Here is a 19,117-nt window from a genome sequence, read left to right as displayed (position 1 = left end):
TTTAAACCCCTCCAAACCACACAATAAGCAAACTGACACCCACTATAAAAACATGGCACCACCACAAACACGAAGCCGAACAAAAGCAGCACAACTCACCAGCTCAGGTCTGGAGCTGGCAGCTGAGACCAGCCCATCCACTCAGAACACCCCCCCACCCAATCAGAACACACCCACCATTCAAAACACACTCCCACCCAATCAGAACACACTTGGTCCCCTACCCAATCAGAGCACACCTCCACAGAACACACCCCCTCTGGCAGTTTAAAAAAGAGGAACAAACAGCCACATGCTTCTCCCAGAAGAAGGAAGCTAAAGCCACCAGCCTGATGATGACGGATGGGATTCCGTCGAAACGTTGCGCCTACACCTTTAGTTCTACGCGGGGAAAAACCCGAAAAACCAAGGATCCACATATATATATATATATACCTTCCCTTATACCCATTTCCCATTAGCTTCTCCTTACATGGAATTCTATTTAAGATTGTTCTGAGTTTAAAAAAATATCTGTGTTTTTGAAGTTCAAGGTATGGTGTTTAATCTCATTATGATTTAGGATCTCTATTGAGCAGTATTACATGGAGACTTTGCCAAAGTTTTTTTTTATACTTAATTTACTAAATCTTCTGTATTGGTAAACTAAAATCAAAAGTAGTTGTTGTTGATGATGATGTTGGAAGGGACCTTGGAGGTCATCTAGTCTAACCCCCTGCTGAGACAGACAAATGGCTGTCCAGTCTCTTAAAAACTTCCAGTGTTGGAGCATTCACAGCTTCTGGAGGCAGGTTGTTCCACTGGTTAATTGTTCTAACTCCATGTAGATGCAGTTACATTGAGGGCCACACACTGAGTATATCTGGTCAGCCAGCTATGAATCCATCTGGTGGTGATGCAGTCTAACCCACATTGTTCTATCTTAACAAATAGTAGGTTGTGGTCTACTTTATCAAATGCCTTACTGAAGTCCAAGTAAATTATATCCACAGCATTCCTCTGGTCCACTAATTTTGTCATCTCAAAGAATGCAGTAAGATTTGTCCAGCGTGATCTGTTTTTGGCAAACTCCTGTTGGCTTTTGGTAATTTTTTTTTTATTTATTTTAATCCCATTTATATCCCGCCCTTCTCCGAAGACTCAGGGCGGTTTACAATCTAAGCACAAATCAATGTGCTTAGCAATGACTTGGTTTGCCTCTAGGTGTTCGCTGATTCGTTGCTTGATTATCTTTTCCAAGATCTTCCCAGGTATTGAGGTCAGGCTGATAGGTCTGTAGTTTCCTGGATCCATTTTTTTCCCTTTTTTGAAGATGGGAACTACTTCAGCTCTTTTCCAGTCCTCTGGTAGTTCCCCAGTGCTCCAGGATCTTTGAAAGATATAGTTCAGTGGTTCTGAGATCACATCTGCCAGTTCCTTCAGAACCTTGGGGTGTAAATACGGGTTGAGTAATTCTGCTTACTCCCTGTTGCTTGTCACCTTCTTGCCACTTTCTCCCACTAGTGGATCAATTGTTTTCTTAACTTTTTTTCTTGTTTTTTACATGTTGAAAGAAGCTTTTTTTGTTATTTTTTTACTTTTGTTGCAGGCCTTAGTTCATGAAGGCTACTGCTAAGCTTGTAAGCCGCCCTGAGTCTTCGGAGAAGGGCGGGATATAAATGGAATTAAAATAAATAAAATTTTGAGCCTTAGCTTTCCTCATTTCATCTTTGCAGGCTCAGGCAATTTGCTGATATTCTGCCTTAGTTATGTGCCCCTCTTTCCACTTTTTATATTTGTCCTTTTTGTCTTTCAATTTATAGGACAGTTCTTTATGTAGCCATGCTGGTTTCTTTTTAGGGCTGTTATTTTTCCTCTTTGTTGGTATTGTGCTAGACTGGGCTTTTATTATCTCTTTTCAAAATTTCCCAAGCTTCTTGAGATGTTTTCCCCTTGAGGATTCTCATCCATTGAATCCTTCCCAAACTCTATAAGTTTGTTGAAATTAGCTCTCTTAAAGTCCAAGATTCTAGTGTGACTGTGTTCTATTGCTTGTGCTTGCACAATGTTGAATTCCAATATTGCGTGGTCACTCCCCCCAACGGTTCCTGTGGTTTCAACACCTTCTACCATTTTATTTATTTTTTTATTTATTTTTTATTTTATTCTAGTGTGACTGTGTTCTATTGCTTGTGCTTGCACAATGTTGAATTCCAATATTGCGTGGTCACTCCCCCCAACGGTTCCTGTGGTTTCAACACCTTCTACCATTTTATTTATTTTTTTATTTATTTTTTATTTTTATTCCATTTATATCCCGCCCTTCTCCGAAGACGCAGGGCGGCTTACAAGCTTAGCAGTAGCCTTCATTCTATGTATATACCTGCTTATTAGGGCTTTCGCCCCCCCCCAAGCGGCATTATTACAAAGTCAGCTTAATTGCCCCCAACAATCTGGGTCCTCATTTTACCTACCTCGGAAGGATGGAAGGCTGAGTCAACCTTGAGCCTGGTGGGATGCGAACCTGCACTAATTGCAGGCAGCTGGTGTTACTTAAGGAGGCATTAGCCCACTGCTCCACCAAGGCTCTTATATTTCATCTCTGTTAGTGAGAATTAAGTCCAATCTGGCTGATCCCCTATTCTCTATTTTTTGGGAGACAAATTTGTCTGCTAGGTTTGTCAAAAATCTGTTTGATCTTCTACTTGGTGCAGAGTTTGTCTCCCAGTTGATGTCAGGGTAATTAAAGTCCATTACTATTGTGATGTGCTTCCTAAATACCTTAGTTAACTGACTAGCAAAAAGCTCATCTATTTCCTGTGTTTGGTTGGGTGGCCTGTAGTATACACCTATGGCAATGTCATTCCTCCCCCCCCCTTTTATATTGACCCAAATGCATTCAAGACAGTTTTCATCATCATCTTGTGTCTTTCTCCACAATCTGGAGGAGAAAATTATCAACTAGACAAATCAGGCGTTTCTTAAAAGAATTATGCTTGGCAGAGTTTGTTTTCCATTAGTAAAGACTTTTATCACCGTTCTTACATGCACTTTCAAAGAGTTGCAATTTCTTTTTAGAATGTTCTTTCTACATATTTTCCTTGGTTGGATGAGTTGTAATAAACCCTAACAATAAACACAGCAATATTTGAAATGTTAATCCAGATATCCTATAAAGTTTTTACTTGAATTCCTAAGCAGGGTAGTTAATTTATAGTAACCTCCTCCTTTTTATTGTTTTTGTTCTTTTTGAACTGTGTCCTTCTCCAGCGGCCCCCACGGTTTTGGGTGCTGCCAGCATCCCTCGGATGGGGATTCGCTTGTTTGCACAGCCCAGTTTCTGGCATGCCACAGCCCAGTGCCGGTTCATGGGCCAGAGGTCAGGGGGCCCCTGTCCTACTCCATTCCAGTAATGGGACTCATTCCGTCAAAAACAATGGAGTTTATTTTTTTTTATTCCTGTCATCACATAACTTGAAAACTGCAATTCACTCTACTTGGGGCTATTCTTGAAGACCACTCAGAAGCTTCAACTGGGCCAGAATACAGCAGTGCATGCAGTTATGGATATGCCTTAGTATGCCCATGTAACACCTCTGTTATATGAGCTACTCTAGTTGCCAGTTTGCTTCTGGATGTGATTTAAGGTGCTGGTTGTCATCTATAAGGCTTTACATAGCATAGAGTCTGCTTACCTGAAGGAACACCTATTGCTGATAATATCTTCTCAGCACATTGACAGCATTGGTGCACTCTGGATTCTTTCAGTTAAGGAATGCCAACTGTTGGGACCCAAAACATGTGCTTTCCCTGCATAGCAACTGCTCTATGAAATGAGGTTCTTCCGAAGAGCCAAACAGCTCCCCCCCACTGCTGATTTTTCAAAGGGACTTAAAGACCAGTTGTTTACCCAGATCTTTGGTGGAGATGTCTGAAGTCTCCTTTTAATTTAGGTTTTCTTTAATTTCTACCAAGATTGTCATTCTGCCATCTCTCTACCCTTTTTTTAAAAAAAAAATCTTGTTTTTGTTTCCATGTTTCAATTACTTTGTAAACTGCCCAAAGATCACTAGGAGTTGAACAACATATAAATTTAATTGATGATAGTGATGGTACTCTTTTTCTCTACCAAAAATTCAAACTCATCTTTATTTCTTTATTTATGTGAACATTATCTTTATTTATGTGAACATTAATATAAAGACAACAAAATTCATGAAATTTACGATCCAATGTTTTTTCTGATTTTTCATTGAATTATATAATTCCTATTATGGTTACAGTTTATCTAAAGTTATATTTCAGAGCTTTCATCTATAATCCCACAGTATTCAGTTAAAAGCCATCCCAATTAAACATGTTTTTAAAGCATTAAGGATAGGTTGTTGATAGATGGTAGTTAAAGTCTGGGTGTAATTTCAGGAGCTTTGAGTACTTCTGACAATGTATTTTGAAGTAGTTTTTCATACTAGCTTCTGACTTCATGGTGCTTCCGATTTTTCATTAATTACTGAAATCATCACTTTTCACTTCTGTGTGACCTTGCTTTTAGAAATTTATTTGAAACATCAGCAACCAATAAATTGGATTCATGATTCTTGGCTTATTTTGGATCCTATAAAATAGGGGAAGGGATTGGTTTTAGAGACATCGTTTGCAGGCTCAAATACATTTTCAATCTAAGATGGACAAATTTGAGAGTTCTATTGTTTTCTAGCCTTATTGTATGCTATTCTAGAAATAATATATTTATTTTAATCTAGTTGAATATAGTTCAGATGAGTTATTCAAGATTTGAAGGGTGAAGCACGCAACATGAATTGCTATTGATGTTCAGATGCAAGTAAATTTTGTTCAGAGAAAGATCCAATCATCCAATACACTGTATAGGCAGTCCTTGGCTCATGGCCTTAATGGAGCCTGCCCATTATGTTCTCAATTCATGACGGTCATAAAGTGGGTCACCACATGACCAATCTGATTTTTCAACCATTTTTGCTGCTTTCATTAAGTGACCACCACGTTTGCCAAAAGCCAGAAGTAAATGTCCATTTTGGGCAAAAATGTAAATCATGGTCACATGACTGTGGGACACTGCAACAGACTGAAAATTCAGTCAGTTGCCAATCACCTGAAATGCAGTCATGGGAGCCCAGCCATTGGAACTTCAGAACTGGGACCTAAGTACCTTTTGGAGAATTCATCATAACATTTGTTGCTAAGTGACTTGTTGAGGATTACCTGTAGTTAGAACTGATTTTTAAAAAAATGCACGTGATGAACGTATTTATTTATTTAACAAGATGGGATGAAAATCAAGATGTAGAGCAGTTTGTTATCCACTCTGAGTACTATCGAGAACATAACTGTCTGGAAATAAACTGCCAAAACAATCTCACAGTTCAATGTGGAAGAATAAAACATACATAAAGACCCAAATTTGGGGAAATTGAATGTTAAAATAATAATCATAATTAGCCAAAGATCTTAGGTAGTAATATTTCAAAATGGTAGATTTTGAGTTGGATTTGGAATCAGGAATTAACATGGAATATGTGGCTATCACTCAGCAACAAAGAAATGTGAAGAGAACTGGCCGAAGCATAAATACTACAGCTGGACCACCTACAGAGCAGGATTACATTATTTTCTGTATTAAAGTAATATTCAGCACCTGTTAAGAGTTGATTAAGTGTCAGTGCAACTTAAGGGGCATTGGACGTAGCTTCCTTGTGGATATTTAGGAATTCTAGGCCAGGGCTTTTCAACCTTTTCACCGATTGTATCACTTTTAGGATATGGCAACATCCGAGTACCAACAGTCGCCTAGCAAGGTGTCAAAAACTTGAGGACAAAAAAAAACAACAGAAAAAAGTGATAAAGTACAGGTAGTCCTCAACTTACAACAGTTTGCCGAGCAAGACACCTGCCTGCCCACCCGGTGGCGCTCTTCCTCCTGTCCGATGTTTTCATTGTTGTGAGCATTTGTGTTGAGGATTGGCAGCGGGGGTAGGGTGGAGGTGCTTGGTTTTTATTCCCCCCGTCTGCTGGGTGGTTGCAGCAGGTTTTGGTCACTTCACATGACCCTGGGACACTGTGACCATCATAAATATGAGTCAGTTGCCAAGCATCTGACTGTCAATCAAAGACCCTGGAGATGCTGCAACATTCCAGGTGATTGGCGCTTCTTCTGGGCTCAGCAGAGGCGCCAGGATCAGCGCCGAGCTCCAGTTGGAGCCTGGCGCTGATCCTGGTGCTTCTGCTGAGCCCTGACGGCCCTGCAGCTCCAGCCATCTCTCACTCAGGCTTGTGCGGTGCTGCTACCGGTTCAGCTCATTCCCCTCCCCTGCTACCACTTTTCTAGGATGGTCGCATATCACCTGCCAGGTGGCAATGTACCACAGGTGGTACCCGTACCACTGGTTGAAAAGCCCTGTTCTAGGCTGATTCCTCTTTTCACTTCACCCCCAGAGTTTGCTATTCCTTCTCCTACATTATCATGCCTTTTCTGAAGAGAGTTCTACTTTAGTCAAAAGCAGAACATCCTCAAAGGCAGTTTCCACTTGCTTCAGGTTTCCCACAATTTGCTCAAATGGTTGATGTGAGGTAGCTAAAGCAGCTGTTTTGCTTTTATTATCAGTAATTGCAAGGAACATAGCTTTGCATACATGTACTATAAATGATTTTATCATTTTTTTCCTTGTAAGCTAGTTTTTGTTGGATTTTCTTGGGCTCTTCTTGCATTATCCATTGCTACTTTCTGTTATTTCTTGTGTACAAAAATGGCACAATTGACATTATCACTTATTTTTTCCAATAATGTTAAAGTGGTGTGAAAATAGAGAAAGGGAGGCTAGTTGGTAAAAAGAATGAAATGAATGCAACAAAAAATGATGGGTTGTTCCAAAGTATTTTTCTTAATTTAACATCCTTTTTATTGTAACTCTGACCATACTTTCAGACATATATTAAATACTATATGAAACAAAATTTTATATGAAATTGCAATATAAATAGTCTTGAGTGGAATGGAAAAATTAAGCATGTTCATTCTATTTATTTCATCAAATTAGAAATGGTCACGACAGGGACTTCCGGTTCTGTTCACAGTGACATGGCTGAGGGACTGCGGGGCTCTGCACCCCACAGCTGGTTTCACTCTGCCAGGGGACCCTAAACGGGTCTGATGTCGCCCTGGAGAGGCGACGAAGAAAGAGGAGCACCCCGATGATCATGGAACGACGGCGGTTGATCCATTCGATCCGGGGGAAGCTCTTTAACCCGACAGGAAAAAGGCTAGCTGCATACCAACGTCTAGCCCAAGCTGCTAGCAGCCGAAGTCCAAGAGGACAAACCAGAACACCGGTGAACAGGGTGCTTGGAACTGGGTGAGAGTATCGATCTTCTCTCTTCTATTTTGTAACTGATTCCTTGGAAAAGATCCCCAAAGCAAGAAATCCTCTGAAAGTGAAGGGAGGGGATTACATCTCCACCCCTCCATAGACAGAAGCAGAGAATTAACTTCCAAGGGGGAAAGAAATATTCTGAAATGAAATTAATATTACTATAGTCTGGATAAATATGAAAATTAAGAAAAACGCTAAGATTTTATATCCTAAAGAATCCTGATGAAATTGAAAAAGAAAAATAATTCTTTGTTTGAAAAAGTTGGAAAATTAATAACTACTGACATCTAGTGGAGAACTAGAGCATAGAACAATAGTATAACACTGACTCAGAAATTGGCAAGACGCCCAGAAATAAAGAATAATCTGTTCCCTTGAACTTTAATAACCCTCAGCTAAATAGAAAACTGGGAACAAAGAAAGAAAATATACTGGGCCACTCATAAGCTTAAGAAGTGTCTGCAACCCCTCCCCCCCAAAACCGCAAAAACTAACTATTGTCTAAGCTCGAGAATTGTCTGCAGAGAAAGAAAACCCTTGACTCTTGGCTAATCTTCTAAGGGGGAATTTACTGGAAGGCTTTAAGGTGGCGAAACATTTTGCTGCAATTTTGACTGATTGATAATTGAAAGACCCCTGAACAGAAGAATTGTTATAAAACACTGCTGATGCCTTGATAATTGGAAATGCATTGGATTATAAAAACCATATATAAAGATAAGAACTATATAAGATTTGGTTGTTTGGATTTTAAGATTGGCTGGTTTGATAAGGCTAAACACAGAGACTATGGTACTGGTGAAAGACTACCTGAAGGGAGGAGACAAAATGGATATTGCATACCTACCTAAAAATGACAGGAAACCACATCTAATATTCCATTCTGAAGGATCTAGCCTGGAACATCAGAGATCTGCAGGAGCAATACTCCAAGATGAGAGAAATATTTTCCAAGACGAAATGTATGCAATGCTACAACAGATCCAAAATAAAATGGTTTCAAACTACAATGAGATTAAAAACCACTTTGATGACGTAAATGAGCACATCTTCAGTTTAAAATCACAAATAAAAAACTCTCAGAAAACGACAATAAAGAATGAACAAACAAACCAGAGAACAGAACACAAACTAGAAGAAAGCGCCTTAAATAGGGCAGCTACAAATCAAGAGGACTACAACTTAATACAAACAGAAAAAAATCTACAAAATTTTGTCACGACAATGAAAATGGAAAAGATATTTGTCAGGACTTCAAAACAAACTTGAGGATTAAAAAAAAAGATTTAATAAAATGGATTATAGAGCTGCCAGGAGAATCATTAGAATCTGGGAGATAAAAAGCGTACATTATATAGAACCTGTTTTTCTCACTCCCAACAGTATTTACAAAAATATAAGGAATTCCCTGGCAAGCGGAATATACAAACCTGGAAAGCTACTTGGCAAAGGAAGGCTAGAGTTAGATGCAAGAGACCTGATTCGACTTACCAGATGGAGTACTACATGATTAAACACTTGTTTGAATATGGTTAAAATAATAGATAATTTTGGATATAAAGGAGCTATATAGTAAGAGGGATAAGAGACATAAGTAGTATAGTATTTTTTATAATATATGAAATGTAAAAAATATTGGGATGATATATGTGAATGAAAAGTTAGGACATTTAAAGGTAATTAACTTTGAAAGAAGTATGACCGAGAAGAATGATTTGAATACTGAGGGAAAACTAAGCTTAAATAAGAATTTTGAAAACAGGACATATAGTGACTTAAGATGACTTTTACAAATATAATTGAAACATAAGCCGACCAGAAATGATGTTATATGTGGATGTTATAAGATATATAAATAGTATAGTATCTTTATAATATATGAAATATGAAAATATTGAGATGGTATAAGTAAATGAAAAATTGGATATTTAAAGATAATCAATTTTCAGAAAATTATGACTGATAAGAATGATCTGAATATTAAGAAGTTAAGTATAAATAAGTATTCTGAAAATAGGATGTATAGTGATTTAATAAGATGACTTTAACAAATACAATTGAAATATAAGTCAATTAGAAAAGATATATATGGATGTCATTGTTACTTGTACAAATACAAAAAAAATGTCTATATCCAACTTTGTATGCATTGAAAATATTAAGAATTATATCTGTCTAATGCTGATAAAGGAGAATATTATTGGAAGAAGGGAAGATCAAGGAAACAAACAATATATTGATTATGGAATTATAGAAATTATTGATTGTTTTTTAAATATATGAACCCAGACAACACGCTGTTTACTAAGCACTAAAGATTGTCATTGTAAAAAAATCAATAAAATATATTTTTTTTAAAAAAAGAAAAATGGTCAAGACAGAAATGGTAACATTTGAAATTAATTGCTCAAAGGCTTACAGAAATTCTATGTAGCACCTGCCACTCTCCCTTAACCCTCAAGTTGTGAATCTAGCTGTGATTTCAAAGTTATTTTTAGAATGTGTATCCCTATAGCTCTATAAACATAGGAGATGTTTCAAATATCTAGCAGGAAGCATATTCTAAAATGCTTCTAGATATTTTTGAAGAACACTGTACATTTGGAAAGCTAAATCACTCTTTTCATTTCTTCAATAATGTTCTTCAGTATCTGAAAAAGATTATTGAAGTATACCGATACTGAACACTACTTTTCACGTCATTCTGAATGCATGCAGGTCAAAGATTATATGCAGGGATATTAATGAAATTTGAATCTCTAGTCTCGGAAAGTTTAATATCTGTAAAATCATTAGAACAGCACAAAAAAGATATTTGCTGTTATTTTGTTGAATTTTATACATTGCTGCCCTATCCGTTCCTTGTGTTCCCTGTGACAGTTAGTCTTTATGTCATTACATTTGGTCCTCCAGTTTGATTTCAATTGGGACCAGAATTCCGATCATAAATTGTTATCATCATAAGTTGAGGCACCCACTTGACCAGATGCAAGTTTATGGCAATTTTTGCAATGGTCATTAAGCAAACACTACAGTCGCAAGTGTGAACCTATTTTTCTGAATGGGGATTTTTTTTTTGCTAGAAACCAACAAAAATGCCAGAAACTGGCAAAAAGCAATGCAAATCACAGTCATGTGACTATGGGATGCTGCAACCAATTGTAAAGACAAGGTGATTGCCGAGCATCCAGCATATTGTCACATGACCTGGTGGGGAGGGTGAAACAAGATTTCCCAAGGGCAAGAAATGCTTCAGAGATTGTAAAGGACCCATTCCAGGGCTTTCATAATTTCAAATGGTCATTAAGTGACCAGTTGTAAATCGAAGATTACCTGTACCTTCTGAGAGAAATATTTGGAGCACGAAGGGTATGTGGGATTGTAGTCTCCAGACTACATTCTTGAGAGCATTAGGCTTAAGACTGTTGTTGTAACCAAGATGGGTTGACGTTGTATAAGATGCATATGTTCCAAGATTCAGTAGGTTTTTCCAAACCTTAAGCAGAGTAATATTAGAACTTTGTTCCAGAGAGGCAGTAAGAAGAATTTCTTTCCTGACATCATTGCCTGTTGTCTGTCTTACCATTCATTTAAAAAACATGTCACATTGTTCAGACATGGCAACAGCTGATTTCGGATTCTTTTTCCTTAATGATGCTGGACAGTAGTAGCAAATGTTTTTATCTCAGGTCAACTTCTACTTCTGAGGAGTTGCTGTGGGAAAAATTGGAAAAGAGAGTACAATGTATGCCACTTTGGTGATTATGGAGAAAAGGTGGGATGTAAATCAGATACAGGTAGTTCTTGAATTACAGCCATTCATTTTATGACTGGTTGAAGTTACAACAGCACTGGAAAAAGTGACATGACCATTTTTAACACTTATAACAGTTGTAGCATCCCTGTGGTCACATGATCAAAGTTCAGTCGCTTGGCACAAGGCAAGAAATTTAACAATTGCAGTGATTCATTTAACAACTGGCAAGAAAGGTTATAAACGAATCAAAATCCACTTAACAATTGTCTTGTTTAGCAATGAAAATTTTGGGCTCAATTGTGGTCATAAGGTGAAGACTATTTGTAAACAAACCCACACTAACTTTCTTTTAAATTAGTAAGTTGAGTTATCATCCATAGTTAAAGAGATTGTTTCTTTGCTGATAGAAGAGAACAGGAGAGGAGAACAATCCCATTCTGAAGTGATTTATATTCACAAAGTAAAGGAAAAGTTGTTGCAATAAACTTGAGGGGATGGAGTTTCTCAGGACATGAAAGGTGGGACTCCAAAAGTTTTCTTAGTGAACTTCATGTTAGACTTCACTCATACCAATGCTCAGACTTAATGCTTAGCTGACACAGATCAAGGACATCGCTCTTTGATAAATTAGATAGATACTAAAATGTAATGATTAGGGGGAAAAAAGATAAACTGCCATCTATAAACCTTAAATTGTGTGTGTGTCTTTGTGTGTGTGTGTGTGTGTGTGTGTGTGTGTGTGTGTGTGTGTGTTCTCCCTCCTGTGGAGGTGGGGAGAGGCATTGCTGTTATCTGCTTTGTTCATATAGTTGACCTTTTTGCTCTTAAGCTGTTTATGTCTGACCTCTTAAGCTCTTTGAGTCTGAACTTGGGCCTTCTATCCTTCACATTTCTCATTGGTAATCATTCAACTGGAGCTACATGTTGTGACCACCAAAGTAATGGGTAGTAGGAACTTCTGGATGAAGAAAGGGAAAATCAAACTGGCTTTTAAGACAGCTTGCTGAATATTATTTTTAGGGACCTTGCTGAAAGAATTTCAGAATAGCGGAACGGAACGGAACGGAATGGAATAGAATATGCTTTGTTGGCTAAGTGTGATTGGGGACACAAGAAATTTTATCCAGTGCCATGTATATACAAACAACAAAGTAAGATACCAGTAGGAGAAGGTAATATGAAATATGAGTAGGATAATAGTAATACAGCCCTACTACACGGGCAAATTTCCTTAGACATAAGACAGTGCTGTGGGAATTAGGTGTTCAGCAGAGTGATGGCAGGGCGGAAAAAAAATGTGTCTATGGTTTTGGCATGCAACGCAATATAGCAGCGTCCTGAGGGGAGGAATTGAAACAATTAAGGAATTTCATTGAAAGGGAAGGAAAAAAGGTTTACTTTCAAGAAGTATGAGCTACAGACATTCTTTATCATGCTTTTGTAAGTGGTGAATAAAGAATTATTTCAGAAATTTCATCTGAGAGATATATCAAGATGATCTTGATTGCTGTTGTCATCACTTGATGTTTTCTGTTTTTCACAAAGTTCTAAAAGTGTTTCCATCAGAGGACACATAGAATCCCAGAGATAACAGAAAACTGTATTCATTCAAGTATGTGTAGCTTCCATTAAGATATCTAGCTGAAACTATAGACATCAGGGAAAGGGGCAGGGGCGACGTTCACACCTTATTGTTAATCTAGACCACAGATCGGCAACCTGCGGGTCCGGAGCCGCATGCGGCTCCCAGGCCTCCTCCCTCTGCCATGTTTACTTTTCAAAAAAATAATAATAATCAATTTAAACTTCTCACAAAAAAACTTGAAAAGTTTAAATTGATTGGTTGGTTTGTGGGACTACCCACAAACCTCTGTTTTTTTAACTGTACTTGGCAGAGTGGAGGAAGAGAGGAAGAAGTAAAAAGGTGAGCAGGGTGGGGTGGTGGAGGCTTGCAGATCTGCTGCCTTCACCACCCCTTCGTTTGCGGTGGGGGAGGTTAGGGTTAAGGTTGCCCCCTTCTCCTCGCTGAGGCTAGCAGCCCCGGCGGGGAGAAGGCGCTTCTCCTCACTGTGGGAGAAGGCGCGTTTCCCCCCCTTCTCCTTGCCGCGGCTAGCAGCCTCGGCAGGGAGAAGGAAAGGGCGATTTCCCCTCCCCTTTTCCTTGCCGCGGCTAGCAGCCTCGGCAGGGAGAAGGAAAGGGTGATTTCCCCCCCTTCTCCTTGCCGCGGCTAGCAGCCTCGGCAGGGAGAAGGAAAGGGCGATTCCCCCCCTTCTTGCCGCGGCTAGCAGCCTCGGCAGGGAGAAGGAAAGGGCGATTCCCCCCCCTTCTCCTTGCCGTGGCTAGCAGCCTCGGCAGGGAGAAGGAAAGGGCGATTCCCCCCCTTCCTTCTCCTCGCCGTGGCTAGCAGCCCCGGCGAGGGAGAAGGCGCGTCCCCCCCTTCCTTCTCCCTGCCGTGGCTAGCAGCCCCAGCAGGGAGAAGGGGTGATTTGCCCTCCCCTTCCTATGAGGGGAGGCAGCAGGAGCTTGCCGGGGCTGCTGCTGCCACGTCTCGCCTCTCTCTTTACTGTTTGGACCAGCGTGGGACGGCTTGGACCCCCGTGCTAAAATCCCCGCCATGGCCGCCTCCGCTCCGCTCTGGGCAGGGAGCGCCTAGTCAGGCCCTCCTCAGTCTGCGGAGGAGCAAGGAAGGCGCTGTGGGAATCTCCGCCAGCGCTAGTCCTGGGGTAGTTGGGACGGAGCGCCGTCGCTCTGCTCGGGCGCTTTTGGCGGGACGGGGAAGAAGTGGCATGCGCAGATTGAAGTTCTCTCTCTCTCTCTCTTTCTCTCTTTGGCGGCGGCGGGGAAGAGAGAGAGAAGGATAAGGGAGGGGGTGAGGCGTTAAAACCCCTGCTCCAGTGGCTGCCTCCGGACTAGCGAGGATGTTGCCTGAGGTAATGGCGGGCGAGGGAGGCGGAGGTGAGCTGGGCAGAGCGGAGCCGAGCAAAGAGAGGATGGCAGGCAGCCCCACCAGAGCCGGCTGACGGGAAGAGAGAGAGAGAGAGAGAGAGAGAGAGAGAGAGAGAGCACACCGCCACCGTCCCGTTTGCACAGCTGCCGCATTCGTTCATGTTTGATGAGCGTGGCAGACCTCCGAACGGGATGGTAGCGGTTTGGAGAGTGCACGTGCACCTCTCGAAACTGCTACCGTCCTCTTTGCACAGCTGCTGCGTTCATCCGTGTTTCTTTCAGTTTCTTTCAAACACGGAGGAATGCAGCAGCTCTGCAAATGGGGTGGCGGCGGTTTGGAGAGCTGCTGCATTCATCAAACGCAGAGGTTTGGAGGTCCCGGGAGAGGGGCAGGCCATTCGGGTGGCTCCGGCGGCACCCGGGCTGAAGGCGCCGCAGCAACCCAGTGCCCGTCGCCTACGAGTCCGTCCCTCCCCCCCACCCCCCCCGGCACTGGGCAGCGACAGGTGCGTGCGGCTCAGGATGCGGTGCGGGTGTAGGGGTGGTGTATGTTTTTGCTTGTTCTGCGCATGCGCGTGCATGCCTACATGCGCGCGCACATTTTGCGGCTCCCACTTTTTTGTGTGTATGACGGAACCGGTTCTGAGTGGCTCTTTTGCTGTTTTGGGTTGCTGACCCCTGATCTAGACGGAGCCCTCACACATGATATGAATGTGTATTTTGCAGCACTCAGCTTTATGGATTCTAGATTTTGAAAAAGATTCTGTAACTTTTCTTAGTCCTGGTGTAGAATTCTCACCATTGTCTAATAGTGAGAGAATTCACACATCCTGCTTTACCATAATGTATAAATCCAACCATTTGTAAATTATGGCTTATACTATATTGAAACCTATGGGTAAAACACAACGTAATATATGTCACGGAAGGTTTATTTCTGTTTTGTGGTAGCAGATTCAAACGCATCCTTTACATTTAGAGTCGGATATTGCAAAATCATCTACAGTGCATTTAGACTCCCTTCACTTTTGTCAATTTTGTTATGCTGAAATCTACAATTTCTACAGTTGTTGAAATTCATTTTTTTTCTCTCATTAATCTACACTCGGTATACCATAATGACAAAGTGAAAACAGAATTTTAGAAATGTCTAAAGGCTGCAGCATAACAAAACTGACAAAAGTGAAGGGGGACTGAATCCTTTCTGAATGCACTGTATATTAAAGTTGTATGATCTTCCAACTTCCTCATTCCTAAAAACAAGCACATGTAGCTAATGCACACCAAAAGAGGATGGGAGGGAAAAATGTAGTAAACACAGAAAGCACAGAAAACATTTAGCATGACTGAGCAGGTAAGAAATCACAGTTTAACAAAGCCCTGAACTCAGATGGTTAAATACATTTTTTCTGGATTGTGATGCCACAAATAATGTTCCTTAACTCAGTAATAGGCCGATAGCTGGATAATTGTTTCATTTTCTATCTAATAAACATTTTTCATGTAACATAACCATGTTCAATACAATTTCTGGCATAGTATTATTTGTTAGAATGCTATTGCTATTTACAATATGGAAATTAAAATACTAGCATGTTTAAAACTTTCTGAAATTCTTAAACCCGTTTGATTGACATTTCTAGTCTAAATTTCTAGTCTAAATCTGCTTGTTCCCTGCTGTCATACCTGAATCGGTGTAAAATTGCATTTGATTTTTTCCCCCAAGTTATGTCCCTCATATCATTTTTATGACCTCATCTCATAATTGTCTGAGTCTAGATGTAGGAGGCACAAAATCAGAGCCTTTGAAGGATTTATTTCCTATATATAATCCCTAAATTAATTCCATTCTATTTTGTTTTTCTTGGCTTGTTGTCTCATTTTCATCATCAGCCTTGGTGGGGCAGTGGGCTAATGCCTCCTTAAGTAACACCAGCTGCCTGCAATTAGTGCAGGTTCGTGTCCCACCAGGCTCAAGGTTGACTCAGCCTTCCATCCTTCCGAGGTAGGTAAAATGAGGACCCAGATTGTTGGGGGCAATTAAGCTGACTTTGTAATAATGCCGCTTGGGGTGTGTGTGAAAGCCCTAATAAGCAGGCATAGACATAGAATGAAGGCTACTGCTAAGCTTGTAAGCCGCCCTGAGTCTTCGGAGAAGGGCGGGATATAAATGGAATTTAAATAAATAAATAAATAAATAAATAAATAAATAAATAAATAAATAAATAAATAAATAAATAAAGTTTTCATGGAAATGATGGCCAACGTTGGCTGTTTCCTTGTATTTCAGTGTGTGATTAGGGTCCCAGGCCAAGGATTGACAAAATAACATTGGTAAGCTTGAGGGCTTTTCTTATTGAGTGGTTTCTGAGTTCTTTATGAACATTTCTTATCCAATAGGAAAGGACAAAAAACAGAACAACTTGTTGCAGCTCGTTGGTGCTAAGTTTCTAAGTTTGAGGTATGGCTTTGTTAGAGTTCTTGGGTGCTTTCTCTTGAGAATATTAAGGTTAGGATTTATTTGGAACTAAGTTTATAGTCTGAAATATAAAGCTTTTCTACCCCTACTGATTATATTCTGACATCACTAGTCCTCCTTTTTTTTTCTTTTTCTCTTTTTATTTTGGTCTGGTGTTGTTTTTTTAACGTTCTGCTGACTTGAATGGAGATTACTTGGAAACTGAAAAAAAAGAAAAGGCTGATCTGAGGAATAATTTTCTCCTACTTCCCAAAATTTAAAACCTGCATCATTGGAACTATTCTCTTACCTGCCTTTTTATTATAATTAATAGCAATAGTAAAAAAAATTTAATATATTTAGTTGTATTATTTTCATGGTATTAAATTTCAGAATTGTCTATTTTAGGTCCCCACCCTGCTGCTACAGTTACATTTACGTAATATACCCTTAACATCTTTCTAAAATCTTGAAAACTTTAATCAGTTCTTAAGAAGTGTTTCTTTTCTTTTTTACAGAATGCTGCCTTTTTGTATGGCCTTGGCTTGGTCTACTTCCATTACAACGCATTTCAGTGGTATGTGGCAAAAAATAAATAAATCTGGGAGTGTTTTTATTTTGCTAATTGTCTACAATTTATTGGGCACTGAAAGAAGTGAATGAAAAAGTAGTATAGTTTTTAAAGAAGAGTTTTTAACAACTTTTTAAAACTACAGTGTAGATTGCTTAACAGTAAGAGTTAGCTTGACCTCTCTATATGCCTTGTCCTCTGTAATACTAGTTCCATCATCCTTAGTTGGTATGGCCACTGATTTATTCAGCACAAAAGTATGGAATGTTAGTATTCTCAGCCTTGGCCAAAACAAAATATGAAGGAATGTGAAATATTCAGTGTTCCCTTTCTTCTTCTCAAGTACCTTCCTTACTTATTCATAGATGCTGTGACATCCTAGTCTGGCATAGTTCTCTCCCACCTGTTAAATTCAGCAGCAAAGATTTGTCACATTGTTAATGTTTTGGTCCATATTCAGAATGTGTCCTTATGTGTGGACCTAAAGGTTCCTTTCATAAGAAGAGTTTTTGGGGGGTGATTATGGTTCAGCTTCAGGTTTTTTAAATTGTTTTTGAACCAATATTACTGCAATTTTGAACTTACTTATGAGACTCAAAATTCATAATTATTTGTCCTACATTTATGAACAAATGTCATTCTTTTAATTATTTTTTTTATAAATTGGCAACAATTTTAAATCTCTGCATCACTGATTTTTAGATTGACTGCCTCGTAAATATTGTTGGGATTTATTTATAGAGAGATTCCCTGAAGAAGGGAAAGCCCTATTATTTTCTGCAGCAGGTCATACTATACTACATTTCTGTCTGATAATTGAGATTGAATCATACATTTAGAAGAAAATATGAAGCTTATTCATGCAAACAATCATCAATAGATTGTTTAGAGCTTTTGGTAAACAATTTTTTCTTTCCTAATCAAAATGTTGGTGCCTCTAGGAAGTAAATTTATTTAACATTAATGCAGTATAAAAATGATTGTTGAACTAAAACTATTTGTTAAAACATTAATTTTCTTATTTTTGTCAATAAAATTATTTTAGAACTTGCCTTAACATTCTGCATAGTATTTCCTCTGTTCCTGAATAGTTTGGTCTCTGTCATTCACCATTATAACATATATATCTGAACACTTTGAATTTGGAATTTATAGATTTTAGGCAGTGGCTCCTGTTAAGCATCTTTGGTTTGTTTTTGATCACAAAAACATTAGCAATTTTGTCCTTAGGTTAAAATTATTTTGCTTTATTGGATTATTTTTCGTTTTTTGCTTTTCTACAAGATTTGCCCTCCCATTGCAGGCATCCAACTTTGACCTTATGGGCTAAGTTCAGGTATTCAGGGATTAATTTTTGGCTTGGTGAAGTTTGTTCAGTATTTGTAAGCCATACTTTGAGATCAGCCACCAATAGCAATGGATTCCAAAGCTATTATAGCCCATTTCACTTCATCCAAACTATCTGTTCTAATCTAAAAATTGTTTGGTGATTTTCTCTTTCCTTGAGAGATTGAGTAATTTTACCTTCCACAGTGGATCTTCAGCTCATTCTTATGCTTTTATTGGTATTGAGGAAATTTCCATTAACAGATGCAAAATTATTCTAAAAAAATTGTCCTCCCTGATTCTAGTCAAGATAAAAAGGAGGTATTCATTGCCTCTAGCAAGTTCCTCTCGTATCTGCCCTTTCCAACTCCCTTGTTCTGTCTTTGTTAATATCAGAATCCTTTGAGCCTATAGCTACTGTTCCAATTGATTTCCTCTGTTGGAAGATAGCTTTTTCGGTAGTTGTCACATTTTTAAATCAAATTGAACAATTTTGTCTTACAAAGAAATCCTCCCTCATTTTTCATTGGTTTGTTTCATTTCTCACAATGTCAGTCTCAGCTTAATACTAGAACCAAGACATTTATGAAACTTACCATTTTCCCCAGTGCATTAGCACCATAGGAAACAGTTTTGAGTGCCCATTATGATCTCACTATTTATATGAACCATAC

The 19,117-nt window shown here is 39.2% G+C and overlaps 1 protein-coding gene across 5 annotated transcripts in view; it reads left to right on the top strand.

The window, feature by feature from the left end:
- KDM6A (lysine demethylase 6A) overlaps window positions 1-19,117 on the top strand; it is a 180,673-nt gene that overhangs the window by 62,203 nt on the left and 99,353 nt on the right. For all 5 annotated transcript variants that reach the window (XM_081327938.1, XM_081327939.1, XM_081327936.1 and 2 more), the window contains one exon: window positions 17,065-17,123. In XM_081327938.1, the coding sequence (XP_081184064.1) occupies window positions 17,065-17,123 (59 nt within the window). The remainder of the gene's footprint in view (window positions 1-17,064; window positions 17,124-19,117) is intronic.

Source organism: Vipera berus, assembly GCF_964194415.1.
Source record: "Vipera berus genome assembly, chromosome: 4".
Classification (NCBI taxonomy): domain Eukaryota; kingdom Metazoa; phylum Chordata; class Lepidosauria; order Squamata; family Viperidae; genus Vipera; species Vipera berus.
Note: the sequence above shows the minus strand (reverse complement) of the source record. Positions and strands in the feature narration are given on the sequence as shown.